Genomic DNA, 17372 nt, shown 5'->3' with positions numbered 1-17372 from the left:
ATTAGCATTGTTCTTCCGATGTCTGATTTCTTTTTAATTATAAGAAATGCGTTTTTCTAAGGTACATATACTTTTGGGATTGACTGTATAGCCAATATATCCTTAAGCGGTTTCTGATTCGGGAAAATCTGTCGGAGTCCGTACTTCCTCTCACCACATAATCAATGAGTCCTTCGTCCCGTGGCGCCCAAAGATTGGGGCTAAATGGCAGCCGGCCAAACTTTTAGCAGTTCTAAGGTCAACAGTATCAATTCTACCGTGTGTATCTTCACATAAGGACGACATACATATGTATGCACATACGTTTCGCGCTCTTAAAGCTCGTTCAGTTAAGATCAGGTCCAGGAATAAGCGTCGATCGAACGGTTATGAATAAATTGATATCCGATTCTCGCGTTACGTTTCATATTTATAAAACCAGGCAACGATTTTCCATACGAAACCGCAAGGGATACACGTGTTATCGCGTAAATTTTATTTCACAGTTCCACGTTTCTGTTATTTTTTAATTCATTTTGTTCTTTGCAATAATTCCAGCCATTAGACGGAAGCTACGTGCTATAAATAAATAAATGTGAATATAAATAAATAAATAAATAAATAAATAAATAAATAATAATCACGCAGATGAAATTCTTCACTTAAATGGTACTATATTTGATTTATGAAGAAATGTACGTTTCGTTACAGAACAATGATGTCGAACATGCCGATAGTCTTCGTACTCTTCTCGCTCTCTTGGGTAGTGGGCATGGTAATCTTCACCAATTACGCGGACTGCGATCCGCTCACGTTGGGTTACATCTCGAAATTCGACGAAATCGTGCCGTTCTATGTGGAAGACAAGTTCCTGAGTTACCCCGGCCTGCTGGGCTTAGTAATGGCCACCCTGTTCAACAGCGCGTTGACCTTGGCCGTGTCGAACCTGAATTCTCTGGCGACCGTCACCTTCGAGGACTTCCTCGGTCAGATACCGCTGATGAGAGATCTGAAAGACAGTCAGCAGCTATTCATTATCAGAATGATCAGCGTTATCTATGGAGTGATAATAATAGGCGTGAGCTTCGTCGTAGCGATGCTATCGGGCGTGATAGAATCATCACTGCTGATGACGTCCGCGACTTCGGGTCCCCTTCTCGGCGTCTTTCTGTTAGCCTTGCTGGTACCATGTGCGAATTGGAAAGGTGCCGCAGCTGGGATGATCTTCAGCCACGTGACGACTATGTGGATGACTTTCGGTTACCTAACAAAGAGCAACACTGTGGAAGTGTTACCATTGTCCACGGAGGGTTGCCGGAACGACACGTTCTCTCCGTGGATCACGAAACCGGGCATCGTAGAGTTCGTCGTGCCGAATGTCACCAGCGATCAGAACTTCGTTAACGCAACCGCGGGAACGTCGACCGCGGGTCCCCTAGAGTTTCTCTACAGCATCACGTACATGTACTACGCGTTCATAGGAAGCATGTCGACCGTGATCGTCGGTATCATCGTCAGCCTGTTGACGGCCGACCCGAAGGGCGACATGTACGAGGAGCATCTGCTTCATCCGTTCGCGGTGAAACTCTCGCGGTATTTCCCGGGTAGACAGAGACTGTACGCGAGCAGCACGCGGCTGCAAGCCGAGCAGGACATGGCCAACGCTACCTCCTCGTCGTCGATGACCTCGATTGCGAACGGCGGCATGCAGAAGAACGGCACTCTGCAGGGGATCGTCGACGATTACGGGAAATTTCACATCGCCGACAACTACAGGGAGAAGCTGAACGCTTTGAAGAACGTCTCGCTGGACGTGACGAACGAGGTCAGCAAAGGAACCCGGCTCTGAGAACCGGAGGGGAGGTCCCGACCTCTCTTAATCCTGTGCTCGACTACGTTTGAGAGCGAACCGGAATGGCTTACGGCGTTCCCTTGGCGCACAACTGGGAATCGAAGTTGACGAGCCTACAGGGTGAGCGATCGTCTTTTCTAGTTCCTCCGTTTGAATCTTGGAGAATTTTTTTCGATAGTTTACCTACGTACGTAGTTGTTTAGTTACCTAATATTTTCGTCGAGCGTTCCGTAGAATCGCGACACAGTTACGCTTTGTACAGCCGGGTAGTAACGCGATTTTACACGGTAGAAGTTAGTACAAAGAACCGAAGTTGTCGGGAATTAATCAAGTTATAGTAAATGAAATTTTCAATAATAGTTACAGAGTAACGAATATTGAAACTCGACGAGAGTGATCGGCGTCGCGCCGATAGGTTTTCCCTCCATGTTCTCCCGACACACGAGCCCGCATCGGTAGCTTGCAGGCTACAAACGGTGGCATTTATCGGTTGCACGCGAAACTGCGTCTACCTGCTGACTCGATTTTCCCCATACGCGCTTACACTCGCTTTTTTCGTTGACGAGCGACGAGAGAGTGATGTCACTCTCCCGCTCCGATCGACGAACTTATGAACGCCGAACATTTCGAGTTCGCAGATTTTCGTCGACAATATACTTATCGACTACGTATTATTATTTCCTTTTTGTGAATTTGCCATAAAGACACTTGTACGTTATACGTATACACGCGTATACATATAATACTCATTGTTTACTAAGGGAAGGTGCGAATCCCCCGGGACGAGTTAAGGGGCTATACCAGTACGACAGCCCAATTTTGTTTTAAGAAAAGTATTCCATCGAATGTCAATAAAATTATTACTAAAAATTATAATTAAATTATTATTATAATAATTAATATACTACCCGGTAAGTGTTTTTATTTAAGGATTCATACAACCTTAATAAGAACGACAGGACAATTCTTCTGATGCTAATCTATCCTGTAAAGCGACAGTCGTACCACGGGCTGTAAAACTATAATCCAATTGATTCGCTTATATTCGCAATACTTCATCTACTGTAATTCCAAATTCTTAGGGATTTACAACCTACATGTAATATAGGATTATATTTTCTCTACACGACGAGAAAAATGATTCGTTATCGACGAAGGAAGACGTAATATAGATTCGCGTTTGAATAGGACTGCCTCTGCCGTTAACGTTCGTAACGAAAGTATTGAATCGTGATATGATTTGCGAGGAATCAAGCGGATGTTAATACGTCCATTGCACGAGGTTCAGATTCTTAAGGTCAGAGTTCCGTGCGACGGCTGAATGAATCACTATGCAAATGAAACGAACGAGGCGTTCGCGTTGACTTCCGATTCACGAGAACTCGCGATTCTAAAATACTGCGCGAAACTCTGACTCTGCGAATATTAATTAAGTTTTATATAGATTACGCGTTATTTTTGTAACGATATACTATATGTATACATATACATATGAGAGATGATTGTACGAGTAGCGCACCGAATGGATCTGTACGAGACAACTGTGAATATTTATTTTATTCTCCTTTTTTGCATACAATAAATATATCACGTTTTGTAAGTGTTCTGTTGAAAACCGACTTCTATTTCATTTTTTAGTTTCACCTGAACCGATCCTTTCCTTTATAACTCAGCGTACTTTATCTTCGTTTAACAATGAAGAAAATCTATAAGAAGAGCCTGTATGCATTAAACAGCATGTTCATTAATCAAACACTCAGAACGTAATCGTGTTTGCTATCGACGACACCGTTCAAGGAACTTTCGACAATTTATCAAGGTTTGCCGCATCGCGTCTCATTATCAGGCCGGGATTAAAAATCGGCTTCGCGTTCATCGATCAAGAGAATCAATTTAGGCGAATTTATATTAACGTGAACGATAACATTAAACGAGTTTATCGTTTAGCTTGTCGGGAGGTTTGAGGTCCTGAGGAAGATCTATTGATCGCTTCAAATAAACGCTGTGCATCTGCGTAGGAAAATTGCTCGAAAGGAATGACGTAGAACGTAGAGTATGAATTTTATTTGAAAACAAGGATAGGATCAGAACATAAATATCCCTTAACTTAACGTACAAAATTGCATGAGAGGAAATTGAAATTTGAGACGTACGGTACGTTTTATGTAATCCTGTATCGATATCCGATGTGAAGCGGGTAGCAGAGGCGATCGATAGATAGTCGCTTTTCTTTCCTAGATGTTTTCGTAGTTTCGGAGCTGTGCTTCGACGTCTCCTTCGACGATTCTTCGATCGCGACCCTTCAGACGAGGCTCAAGGGTTGACAGAAAGTGAACGTACGATTCCGCGAGGCAGAGACACGAGTTTTCTTAAAAAACGTTCCTGTCACAGTGTGCGTCATGGCAGTGGAATCGAGGTAAGCCGAAGACCATAAAACATAGCATTTACATTTCCTCAGACTTCCTCTCTTTTATCTATTAAAATGAGAATAGTAGTCCTCATTTATCGTGCATCGTAATACTTATGTCAGCAATGAACGTTTCTAATGACTCAACTTTGATACCGGATGAGTGAGAGTCAGGTTTTCTCTACGTGAATACTCTCGTGTTTCTGGAGACGTTCTCCTCGGCCGAGTTAACAATAAATCCGGATTCGGACCGGATAAACTTCTCTGGAAACCTTCGCGATTCGATTCTTCGGCTCGTTGCCGTTTTAGTGTCTCTTGGTCCGTGGAATTGCGTTCTTTGATTGCTAATTGGCCGCTCCCGAAGAACAAGTCTCATTGACAAAAGTTCTGAACAGGAACTCAGTTCGAGTTATGAAGACACCGAGCTCGACACTTAACGTGTTCTTGGATAATCATACAAATGAGAGATCGTTAAACCTCGCGGAAAAACGGGTTTGACGAAACTTCGGAATTCGAAGAAGCGAGCATAAAGTGTGACGCGGTCTTACATTCGTCCGCCACTCGCGGGTGATAAACGCGAAGCTTGTTGAAGATTGATAACGAAAACTGAAACGCGTCCTCCAATCTCGGGGGATCGTGGTATCTCAGACGCACCGCGAGAATCAGAATCGGTAGAAACTTTACCGCGAACAGGGGCGCGTGGGATTCGAAAATTCTTCGCGGGGCAACTCCCGGTGCCGGTGGAATCCCGGCGATGTAATACCGGTCGGGAACTAGTTCTCGAACTCATTCAACTTTTCGTTGAAAAGCGACGCGGCGCAAGTGTTTAACGTTTTTGAGGTAATTGAGATTTCGAGGAGAGGGCGGCCTCTCTCTCCCGTTGGAAAGAAGGGGGACGACGAGAAGGAGCCGGGTTCGAGAGGGCGGCCGATGGAAGTTGGTTCTCCGCGATATAAATCTCCGGTGGGAGGACGGTAGCTGTGGTCACTTGCGAGGGCAGGTGAGATTTGTGTGCCAGGAGATACGTATCGAATTGTCTAACTTCGGAGAGATATCGTTTCACCGCGAGAGGATTCTCTTTTCCTTTCAACTTCTAACGCGTCTCTATTGCGTCGATATTTCACTTAGACCCGCCCGTGCGAGGTTTATCGATTATACAACGGATGCGCTCTGATTCTACTGTCTACGGTGAAGGCGATTCGAAATCTGTCTCGAGTCTACCTGCACCGAGTGATAGGAAAAGTGTTGCTGCCGTTAGAAACGTAATTTCTATCGCCACCGCTAATGACGGGATATTCGTAGAGACGATATAGCCGGTAGAGGATCATCGATAGCTAACAAATGTAAACGGAAGCCGTGCCGTGTCGTTTCAGATGGATGCCGTGTCAGCTGAAAATCGAGCCGAACATCTGCAGCTGCGAGTACGACGGCATAATCCTGGTGTCGGGGTGCGCGCCGGGGTTCGACGAGCCGGAGCCGTTCAAAACGGTCCTGTTCTGCGCTGCCCAAATCGATTCCGCCCTGGGCGTGATCGGTGCGGTTTTGCCCATCAATTTGCCCGCGAAAAGGCTAATTTACAGTCCGACCGGCCCGCTTAACATGGATTACCACGACGTGCGTAGCTTTGCCGAGGCGGCCACCAAAGGGATTCAGAGGTGGTATCTAAAAAACAGCTATCCGATTACAGATTACCCTTTCAATCGTTTCAATCGTAACTCTAATTACCTGTAATATTGATCACGTTTGTTTGAATCAGACCTATTAGTTCGATTAATCACTCTTTAAAGTGGCGCGTGCTTCAGCTACGCGTGACGCGATCGGCTACGCGCGACTTGTTAATTACAGCTGCTGGCTGGAAAAAGGGTGCAACAAAGTTTATGTATACGGGGCGGGCCGCGGCGTAATTGCTTATTAATTGCGCGGCTTAATTGGCACGCTGCGCTGGATCGGAATGTAGGCTCATTAGACGGACTAGGATTACTCGTTTGTCGAATAACGAAGCACGATTTCGCGCCCGGAATCGGGCGACAAATCAGGTGGCTGACGACGAGTGCAGTGGAACATGAGACGCGCGAGCAAAATGATAGGCAAGATTCCATAATAAAGTTATAGTGTCGAAACTGTTCGATCTCCCATAAAATCACTCTCCTAAATCATCCTGTCCTTTTAGTATCGAACAAAGAGATATGCTTCTAAATTTAATCCGTAAAGGTGAAAGATAACGCTTTAACGTTCACTTCACTCTTTTCTTTTTATCATTCCATTTGATCGATGTTCTCCAAAAGGAGAGATAAATGAAAACTGATGAATATTTACGAGAACGTGCATGGAACAGTTAACTTAGAGCCGGCGTTCGCCCGGCTGAATGATTCATCAGACCTATCAGTTTTTAACAGTGAATCGACCGATGTCTACTTACGACGCCCGCACCCTTGATTCGCGGGTCTCTGCTTGCCTCTCGTCCGCTTAATAAATACGGAATGAGACGGAGACACGGGATTATAAATATTCATAGACGAGTATACTCGACGGTGCCCGTTTTTTCCACGTCCCGTCTTTTGCGGTTTTCGCTTTTAAAACGTCAAAGCTGGAATTAATAGCGAATGGTCATCGCTCATAGATCCGCTGAATAGCCACGAGATATGAGATCGTAAACAAGAACGTATAAATGATAAAAGAGCTACGACGAATGTAGCCAATCTGACAACTTGATGAAGATACCTAAGTCATAGATTACTTCCTCGAATTCAGCGCAATTAATCAACCGCGTGCATTAGATGCTAGACTTTCTTCGTGAAACCGCTAATGGTCTATTTTTCGCTCGCACGGAACGGAAATGATATCCCGTCGGTCGCGAAATTCCGTTGAAAAATGAAATTCCACCAGTCTCGAGGCCCGCGTCGTGGTGGATCCCGTGACGAACGCACTACGTCGCCGAACGAAGAGAAAAGAATTAATTTCGTCCGTTCCCCACGGATATCGATCGCGATCTAGTTTCTACGCGCGACACTGCGTCCGGCCGTTTAATTGAAACGGGCCGGGGAAAAAACAGTTTTGGGCAGGAAAATCACGCGCGGAAGGGATTACTCCCAGAGGGACAGAATGTCCCGCGAAATTGTTTCCCTCCGCTGTTTTTTCCCCCCGTTACCGTCGCTGCAAGGGAATAATTTTCTCTGTCGATTCGATTTCGTAACGAGGCCAGGCAGTTTGATAATTCCAGGGTTAATATTTGCGCGACGTGATTGATTTCGTCGACGAATTGACGGTTATTGAGATTGATCGTCGGTTTTACGTCGCGCAGCCGAGATTGACATCAGCGATGCTGTACGTCTCGTTGCAGCTAAACGAGGCCGATTAATATCATACTTCTTACATTCTCTTATCTTCGTTGCTAACTACGTATCTATTTTTTAATAGAGCGTTGAAAGCTGGGGTGAGGTGTCCGCTGTTCGCGCTTCTACCAGACATCCGCTTCGAGAATGTCGAGCTGGTTACGCTCCTCGGCGCTCTGGAAGGACTGTACGTCGTAAGTACCTAATAAAAATCTAACGAGATCATCGAAAGCTGCCTCACATCCTCAATTAAAAATCGATTAACGCGAATTCGAGTCTGTAACTCCTCCTCAGCCGTTCACCTTTCGATGTATACTGACGACACAGTATCGTCAGAGATGGGGTGAGGTTTGGGAGACAAATCGGACGCGAGTCCTAGAAGAAAATGGAGCAGTCGAAGATTAGTAACGTCAACGTCGCTGATAAACGCGCGGCGCTCAATTGTAGGCAACACGGCTGGTTAAAGCGTTTCCCAGATAGTCGGTCGAATTGTGGTCGCTGCCGCGCCATTTAAACCAATCAAACAGAGACAACGCACACAAACACGATCGGAGAGCTATAGCGCTCGGGCTACGTTCGTAGAATAGGGAAGCTCGATGGCCTGTGTTTGAAAGGAATTCAGCCCCCGTGTTTCGGTCCGGCTGCTCCCGCCGATCTGGCCCGATTGGCTGTTCGACTATATCGTTCGCTAAACCGACCTGGATCTACCGGGTACACCGGTACCAGCCGCCTCAGGCCAAACAGATCCGAAACCGACTGGCTATCCGACGTCTTAATCCATAACCGGCGACACCCAGGGTCCACTCGTCGATTCCCGCCTCGTCTTTCGGGCGAGCTTCAGCGAAACGGTAATACGTACTCGTCACACGAGCCGCACTCGGTTAGTTCACTTGATGAACGATCGATCCCGGTCCGAATAATTGAACGTTCTAGATTCCCTCTCTCCTTAATACCCTCGACGGTGGACGATAATTGCTCGCTGGAAAGCAATCTGGCTAAAAAGTTTGGTCCTCTGATTTATTTACAGCCAGCCGAACGACCTCGTTGCTCAGCCGGAAATCGATCGGATCGGTTCAAGGTCGCCGTTTAATAATTGATATTTCAATATTCCGGGGCAACTTTCGCCGCGCGTTGCATACGTGCTTTCGTCCTTTATATCTGTTATCGATCGGTGACCATTTTTCCCGCGGACCGTGGTTATCGGAGCGGGTAGAATTTAGCGAGCTCGTTTACGGTTCTACGAGATTTTGAGTAAACACAACGGCGGCGCGTGACAGGTATCAGCAGCGAAACGCGCGGTCAACAGAGCTATTAAACAACACCTGTCAACGGCAGCGGCGACGCGAGCAATGCGGCTGATGGATAAGTGTGTCTTACGAGCACCCCGTATCCACTGTTGTACCAATCCCCGTATTCGTCCCGTCGACGCTACGCAACGCCTTTCTGTCCGGCCACTCGCAACGTGTTCGCTGTGTTCCTCTATCTTCGATAAGAGAAATTCTTTACGTTGGACTTAAACGTTCAAAACGATGCTTCATAAGATTTTATCGAACAGTCTCTGACCCTCGAATTAGTTTCTAAATTTCTGTGCTTGACGATCGGAATTGCGATCGGAAACAGGCAACGTTGTCGGATAAGATTGACTGCTCGACACTGCGGAATTATCGATAACGCCACTCAGGGAGAAGATCAATTAGCGGGAGAACCTGATATCGTGGATATCAAGTCTGACGTATCACTCCATTGGCAATCAGAAATGAAACGTAACGAAGTTAAACGCGCGGGATGGATTTAACGCAGTGGCAGTACACTGTCATCGAGGGTCTCGGTTGACTGGTAACGATCCGTCTAAGTACTATCTCGAAAATTGCATTACGAAATCAAAAGCTGGCTTCTAACGAATTCCGAGCATAACGTTCAGGTGCGCGCTAGTTTCGTGCCTTAGAGATTCGCTTCTTATCAATAACTTGGCATCGAGCGGCGCGCGCTTCGAACACTGTTGCATGCGCACCGTGAGATCTTTCATCCCTTATTTCCGGGCCAGAACTCGTCTCCGGCGCGTGGTTCACCGTTGCAACTTTAACCAGACAATAGCGCCGCGTGCCTCGTCTTGCGAGGAGGTTGGATAACAGTATAAGACGACGCGAGGGGACCCGGAGGGTGGGCCGTCGGGGGTTCAAGGGGGAGGGGGCCGGGTCTTGCCAAGAATAGCGGATGCCTGGCGTTCCTAAATCCTGGCGGCCGGCGGGGCGACCTAATTAGCGAAATACTCGAGGCCCCCCGGCAGCTTCTCTGTGTTCTGAGCCATCGACGTGCAGCTCGTTCCTTCTTTCGTCGTCCCGCACTTCCTCCGTCGTTTAGACGGCCTCCCGGCGGGCCTCGCGAATGCGGGGCATCGTTTTCCGAATACCGGAAGACGCCCTCGGAATTCCGCCGCCGCGTAATCGGATCGCCGTTCTCCAGCGTCGCCTCTTCGTTTCGCCGCTTCCTCGAAGCTGGCTCCTTCCTGTGTCTCCCACTTCCTTCTCTCACTTTAGAGACGTTCCCCGAGACCTTTGCCCCTACGCGGGAGCATCTTTACTTCTCGCAGTCGCTTATTTTTGCATTTTCCTCTTTTTACTTTTCACACCGTACAGTGCGTTAAGCAAATAACCAGGGAGATCAGGTGTAGCATATCTTAACCTACAGCGTCAGAACTTACGTATCGGTACACTCTCAGTTTCTCGTAATTGCGAGAAACAGAGACGCGAGACAGTCCTGAGAAGGATTGGGATCGTCCCAGGTAATTTAGCTCCGCTTCGAATATTACGCGGGTTTCGGTGTTCGCCGAAATTCTCGGATGCTTCGATTGAAATTCCCAGGCTCTCTTAAGGATTCGGAATTCCCGACGTTATTGAATCGATATCGTTTCGAAGAGACCGTGAAGAAAATTCGGCCGGAGATACTTTCGTCAGACAGGTACTTCAAACGATCCGCCTCGCAACGAATTCACTCCCAATCGTAGGAGAATGCTTATGAAGGTAACTGGATTCCTTGAAACGTTGCCTTCGGTTCGAAAGCGTGCACGGAATTGAAATGCAATTCGAACGTCTAATTACGCGCAATTAACTCGATTTTTCGTTTCTCGCCAACTATTCGCCTATCTCCAAATAATAGCCACCGGCGGGGACAGACACGCGGCTCCGATACGAGCAGCGAATACATTAACGCGAAACTATGCCAGGCGCTCGAATAACGAAGACGAGAAACCATCTTCCATACTAAAATTCCTCTTATCTCTCTTATATACTCCCCCCGTCTAAAAGAAGATAGCACTCGAATGTAAAACCGAGGTAAAGGAACGGAGCGCCGCCGCCGCCGCCGCGACTTTTAAAGAATATATAAAAAGGAATAGGTCGTAGACGGTGTTTGTGCTAAACTATAAAGCTGCAGAGATTAATTCGAGACCCTTTCGAATGGAACATACGTCTTCTCGCGCGGGGTGTGATGACCGCTTATGAGGCGGCGCGGAATCCAGGGTAAGAGGATTATCTGCTTTAATATTTTCTGCGCCGTGGAACAAAGCCCGGGCAAGAAACTGCGTTAGAAATCCAGACTCGACCAGCGTGTCTATCCACGCCGCGGAAACTTGCTACCCACGACTCGTGAAATATTCCGCCGGTCCCTCCTACGGAGTCATGTCCCTCAGCTTTTTCCGTATCTTCATTCGCCCGACCGTTGACCCGGCCGTCCTGCTTTAGCGTCCTGGCACACTTGTCCATTTTAATAGAAGCTGAAAATGTCCTTCAGAATAAGAATATTAATAATAATAGAAATTTGATGGGTGGTGGAGTCCGTTTTATAGTCGTGAATCTCATTCTCAATCATTTCACGTAGCCGTTGGAGGTGCGAGAGACGTGCCCGGATCGGTGCTACAAGGCTTGTCAACTGGGCGTCTGGAGTCCGATTTGCAGTAAGAAGCTTCAGGGTATCGTGAAGCTGGCCTCGGCGCTCGAAAGCGGAAGATTCGTCGCGAGAGACATCGGTAAGTTGCTTCGTCGTGGAATATTTCCTGTTCTATCGAGCGGAATCTCTTGTCGCGTTCCACGCCCACCCGACGCAAATGAAAAGCGTAAACCTTCTCGCGTTTCGATGCACCCCGGGCGCAGATTCTATTCTGGCGTCGCATAATCGTAAATTCTAAAATGCGAATTTTTTTATTCGTATCATGTATAAATATTTTAATAAGTTTTCGACGAATGCCATCGTCATGGGAGAACGGGTTGTTTAATTGACTGGGACAGAGGGATGAACCGTTTCATTTGGCTCTGCGACCGAATTCCTCTTTCCCCATCGCGGCGAGTAGATTCGACGTTTTCTTCGCGTTCCTCGCGGCAGGGAGAATGTAAATTTCAGCCCGTTCTCTATGCACGTTTCCCCCGAAGAATCTCGGGCGTTTAATTAAGCGGGGAAAAAGTTGCGTACATACGTTTTCGAGCGACGCTGCCGTCGGGCGCCGATGCACTTTATTAGCCCCGGTTTTTAAAATACCAGGTCGTACGTTCACCCCCGGCATGCTTCAAGAACAATTACACATTTCCACAGTTCCTTTTTAATTTTTCACCGATGTTTCCCCGCGATGTTCTCGTTAGTCCACTGTCCGCGTTTCCCTCTTTTCGCTCGAATTATAGATCAGGGGATTTTTGCAAAAATTGTACGTATCTAGAAAATTACCATAATTTTTCGTAGCCTCGTTCATTAAAACGTAATTAGAGGCGACAGAGATATTTATACTATTTTTTTTAGAAACTGTACTACGGACAAAGAATAAACGTCGAATGTATTAACGATTAAACACTCCATGTTGACCTGATAATTTTTTCAGTTCACATTAACTTCTACGAATATTTTAGCATAATTTTGCCGTTACTACGATCTCGAAAATATTAGAGGTTTCACGGTGTAATGTAAAAGAACGGCCGATAATTTTAATTAAACGTGACGCGAGTTGTAGCTCGCTGGGCTGTATTTCGTTTAACTATTTTCTCTTATATCGCCAGTAAACGTACGTATGTTCCGCGGCGAGGTAAAAAGTACGCGGGCCATTGGGAAAGTTTCGAAGCGTGAGGAGCGCTGCGAGCCCGCTTCTCCGTTTCGCAGCGTGTCCTCTCAATTGAATACAGTTTTACGGCCTCTCCAGTCGAGTGCCGGGCCCGGGTTCGATAAAATTCAGTCGCAGACCCGGAACGGGATGATTCGGAAATAGTGCCGCGGAAAACAGCTAAACGTGTAAATCCCAGAAAATTTAAGAGACAATTGAACGCGGCGAACGACGATAGCTTAACTTCGCACTTTCCGTGCTACTTCAGCTGCCTGAGATCGTAACCTACCACTCTCTGTAATGTCATTAACTTAGTGCAAAACTGTGTAACACCGAACTCCTAATGTTATTTTCTAATCCTCCGGACAGAGCGCGAAATTATATTTCTTCCGAGTTTTCATTAGCTTTATAAAAGTCAGACTTAATTCGTATTCTAAAAAATGTTTTATCTCTGCTCTCCCCTTTATGTCTTAAATCTTGTTTCTCTCGCTTGCTTTAAAATTCGCCCTCAGGCGGCGCGGACCCGGAAAGAATGGCACCACCGAGGGTTGAACAGTACTTGGCGGAGCTATTTTGTGGCTCGAACGTGACGATGCAGGTGGTGTGCGACCAGGAAACGCTTCTCCAAGAATACCCACTGTTCGCGTGCGTGAACCGAGCCGCCTCTATGATACCTCGGCACGCCGGCAGGATTATCTTCCTGACCTATGAGCCGCCTAATCCCGCCTGTATCCTGGAAACGGTGATGCTCGTGGGAAAGGGTGTCACTTACGACACCGGCGGCGTAGACATCAAGACCAAAGGCAACATGTTCGGCATGTCCAGAGACAAATGCGGCGCCGCGGCCTGCATCGGATTCATGCAGGTCATAAATTAAATTATACCTTTGAGGGGGTAAACTCCGATAGTTACGTAATAAGCTAGCAAGCACGGCAAAAACCATCAGAATTTTACCGACGCGTGTTAGAGAAATGACGTGACTATCATAGCTTCTTAATCTGATCTCTAGAAACAACAATAATTATCCTTGTTTCATTTCGGACCGAATTACCGGGAAACTTCACGTCGCAGCGATACGGTTTTATATTACGAGAGAGTCTAATTCAAATATTAAACATTTTTAATGCAATCAGTGAAACGCAGGGACAAGCTTTCCCAACTGTAAATTATTATATGGACGCAGAGGGGATTTAACGTTGTGCCATTCCGTTCGCAACGATTAACCTCGGCGATTCGGTCGACGTGATCGTGCGATCGGATTTCCGTGATAACGTTTATCGTGGACTCCCTGCGGGAATAAGTATTCGGAAGATGATTCTATGGGAAATCGCGCGATCTATTCCGGGGAATAGGATTCTCGATCGAAGACACCGGGGAAAGGAAATTCGTGTTTTCAGGTGGTAAATTTACTGCAACCGCCGACTGTGAAAGCGGTGGCGGCTTTGTGCGTGGTGAGGAACAGCACCGGGGAGAATGCGTTCGTCTCCGACGAGGTGATCACCGCGAAATCCGGGGTGAGGGTACGTGTCGGGAATACGGACTCCGAGGGTCGTCTGGCGATGGCCGATGCCCTCTGTCACATGAAAGAAATGGCCCTATGCTCGGTTAATCCGCACATATTCACCGTGGCGACGCTCACGCCTCACGCGATATTCACCGTCGGCCGTGGATACTCGGTAAGCCATTCATCTTTATCAATGCGCGCATCTGTTGAATAAATAATAAAATATCGCAAATATTCCATTGCAATTTGACAAACGAACGGGCTGCGAATTCACGCGAGGCACAAAATTTTTCAACACGAAAAACGACACACAATTCCTTTCAAACGTTGAATAAACATATTACACAGTTTAAATACGAAAATATTTTATCAGAATTGGTTTTCTCTGTCATTTTTTTAAAACTGCGAAATGTTTTCCTCCCCCAAATAAACCGAACGTACATTTGACTTTTCAACAAAAACTATAAAAGGTACAACAAATTGTAACATCAAAGTGAAATTCAAAGACAATTACGGTGCACTTATATAGCTAAAAAAATTACGTTTAACTTTACGAGACGATATCTCTGAGACTAAAGCTCGGATCGAGGGATCGAGATGAAATTGTGTTTCAGAGAGAAGTTCCTTCGGCGATTATAAACGGGAACTTCATTTTATTAAACTCAGATATTACAATGTTATAAATAATTGAATTTTTATAATTTCTCATAGGATTTCGATGTCATGTTACATATTACATATCGAAAGAAAAATTCATTTCTGCTTTTAACAACTATATCTCCGGAACTAAAACCCGTATCAGGATAAATCAAACGGCATTTTAAAAAGAGGGCTTTACCTCTTCTAACCGCAAAAGTTTCATTCCATAGCTTTTTTTATTGAAGAGATAAAGTGGATAGAAATTTCGTACTTTTTAATAGACTTTAGTATGAAGAATTCATCTAAGTGGAAATTAACAGACTTTAATATGAGGAATTCATCTAACTGGAAACTATTAGACTTTAATACGAAGAATTCATCTAACTGGAAATTATTAGACTTTAGTACGAAGAATTTGTGAAACTGAAAATTATATTTTCAAAGTTGATAACTCGTCCAAGGGCTCGTAATGCACATTATATCCACGCTAGAGTACTGTATTATTTACAGGAACGAATCTCTGTCTATTTAAACTTTGTGTCTGTCGTCGTACTTATAAATACACGAACTCGCGAAGATATCCGCGGTTTAATTACGAACTCGGTACCCAACTCTGCTGTTACTTAATTGGGAAAATAACCGTGTATTTACGTTCTTAGATCGTTTTGGACAACGCTGTTGCACGGTTAGTCAGCAACGCGGAGAAACTTCAGGCGTCTGGAGAAACGATGGGCGATCCGTTCGAGATATCGAGGATACGTAGGGAGGATTTCTACTTCCACGAGGGCCGAACAGAAGGCGATGATATATTCCAGTCGAGTTGCAAACCGACCACCTCGATACACAGGGGTCACCAGGGTCCATCGGCTTTCCTGATCATGGCCTCTGGCTTGGACAAGGTACGTACATACTTCACCTTTATTTCCCTTTGATACATTTGTTCCGACGAGGTTTACATGATCGAGACTTGAAAGGAATTAGAAGCCGGTCGTTTTGAAAAGGATAGTCGATCCGAGACACAGTATTGTTGCTGTTGGATGTCACCGTTGGCGATTTTCCCGATCCGACAACAGGTGCTCCAATTCTGACGCTGGCTAGGCGATCCCTCTTTCCTGACGGGCGACATCGAGAAAACTGACCACCTACACCTACCCGTCGGAATTTATATTCGCATTTAGCTCTCCGAGATTCCCCGTTGAAAACCAGGCACATACTCCTGACTCTGAGAACAATGTTTTCGAAAACCAGCTCTCCATTAACTATCGTCGAGTTCGTGTTTATCTGCAAGTTAGTTTCATATTTTACAAAGTCGACATCGACAACAGATGCAGCAGCAGTATCTTTGTCTTATTGAAATTGACATTTAATGTCTATGTAAGTAAACGTCGACTTGAGAATCGTTAAAGTATGATATATTCAACAGCTTCCAGTCATTGTCAAAGAACAACATCCTTTTGCGACGGTAGGCTTATACGCGAGGACACCGCGAACGCGGCATTCCGTACCAACAATGGCGGGATGAATTTTTTATAGGCAATCAGCTTAACATAAGTACCGCGAGAAGGCATTAATAGCAGATTAAAAAGCTTTTCCATTACAATGACGTTTAAAGCCTCATTTAGCCGGCCTCCATCCCCTCCGGGCGCCGCGCTTCGACCATCCTTTCCTCACTCCCTCACTCGTATCGATTGCAGCACGGAGCCTGTAGCTGTTCGCCCTTAAAATACACGCACATCGACCTGTTCGGACATCTGCCTGATCCTCACGAGCTGCCCTACAGCGGCAATCCCGTCCTAGCCCTCGCTTACTGTTACCTAATCCAGGGGAAGTGCCTCACCGTCAGGAACGATCTGCCCTTCGAGATGCAATACGTTTGCGAGGTCGATTGCAAGCCCGTCTGCCTTCAACCGTGTCAGCCCTGTTTACCGTGTCCCAACACTTGCTCCACCGCCGTTACCTGCGCCTGTTGCCCGCCCTGTCAACCCTGCGATCCCTGCTGTCCCACGGCTTGCGCCCCCGCGTGCCCACCCTGCGGAGAGAATGTTACCCTCGTTCAGCCCGCCTGCAGGCCGAACGTTCCAAAAGACGTTTGCGGTTGAATATTTTCTTTTTATTGTTATTTTGTTTTAGACCACTATTTTTAATCAAGTTTTGTGAAGTCCTTTTATTTATGTATAATAAATTGTGCTTTTTTTGGATGAATCTTTTTCAATTGTACAGAGTTCTGTAGACAGAGAATTTCGTTACTGGCTGCTGGTAAAAAGGAGATCTGTAACCTGATATCTGAGTTTCTAACAGCTATGTACCATTTGCCAGCTATGTACCTACAGCTAGAAAAAATGTCTTAGCAGCGAGTAAAGTAAATTTCTAATGCGTTCGAATTATGAAGGGAAAAAAATTATACAGAAACCTACCATAGCGTAACGAAAACAGTAATGCGAAATTTATTTCACGAATTTATTTATAAATATAGAATGAATTTATTTGTAGATAAATATTTATTCAGTCCGTCAGGCATTCATTCTCATAAAGGAACGATATAAAAAAAATAAGACGAGCGATCTTTAAATACGAGTTCG

The 17372-nt window shown here is 45.8% G+C and overlaps 2 protein-coding genes across 2 annotated transcripts in view; both read left to right on the top strand.

Annotated features, from left to right (window-relative positions):
* Positions 1 to 3446, top strand: part of LOC108631921 (sodium-coupled monocarboxylate transporter 1) — a 29553-nt gene extending 26107 nt beyond the window's left edge. Inside the window, exon 7 of the mRNA XM_018036154.2 lies at positions 691 to 3446. Within this exon, the coding sequence (XP_017891643.1) occupies positions 691 to 1828 (1138 nt within the window). The 3' untranslated portion in view covers positions 1829 to 3446. The remainder of the gene's footprint in view (positions 1 to 690) is intronic.
* A 784-nt stretch (positions 3447 to 4230) lies between these two features.
* Dip-B (Dipeptidase B) lies at positions 4231 to 16892 on the top strand. Its single transcript, XM_018035975.1, has 8 exons — positions 4231 to 4247; positions 5612 to 5893; positions 7656 to 7764; positions 11447 to 11594; positions 13163 to 13515; positions 14048 to 14326; positions 15453 to 15692; positions 16488 to 16892. Exons 1-8 carry the CDS (start codon positions 4231 to 4233, stop codon positions 16890 to 16892), a joined length of 1833 nt encoding a protein of 610 aa, XP_017891464.1.
* Positions 16893 to 17372: the final 480 nt, after the last annotated feature.

This window comes from Ceratina calcarata, unplaced genomic scaffold, assembly GCF_001652005.2.
Source record: "Ceratina calcarata isolate Rehan_Ccalc_2016 unplaced genomic scaffold, ASM165200v1 scaffold97.2, whole genome shotgun sequence".
Taxonomy (NCBI): domain Eukaryota; kingdom Metazoa; phylum Arthropoda; class Insecta; order Hymenoptera; family Apidae; genus Ceratina; species Ceratina calcarata.
This window is presented reverse-complemented; position numbering and strand designations above follow the sequence as displayed.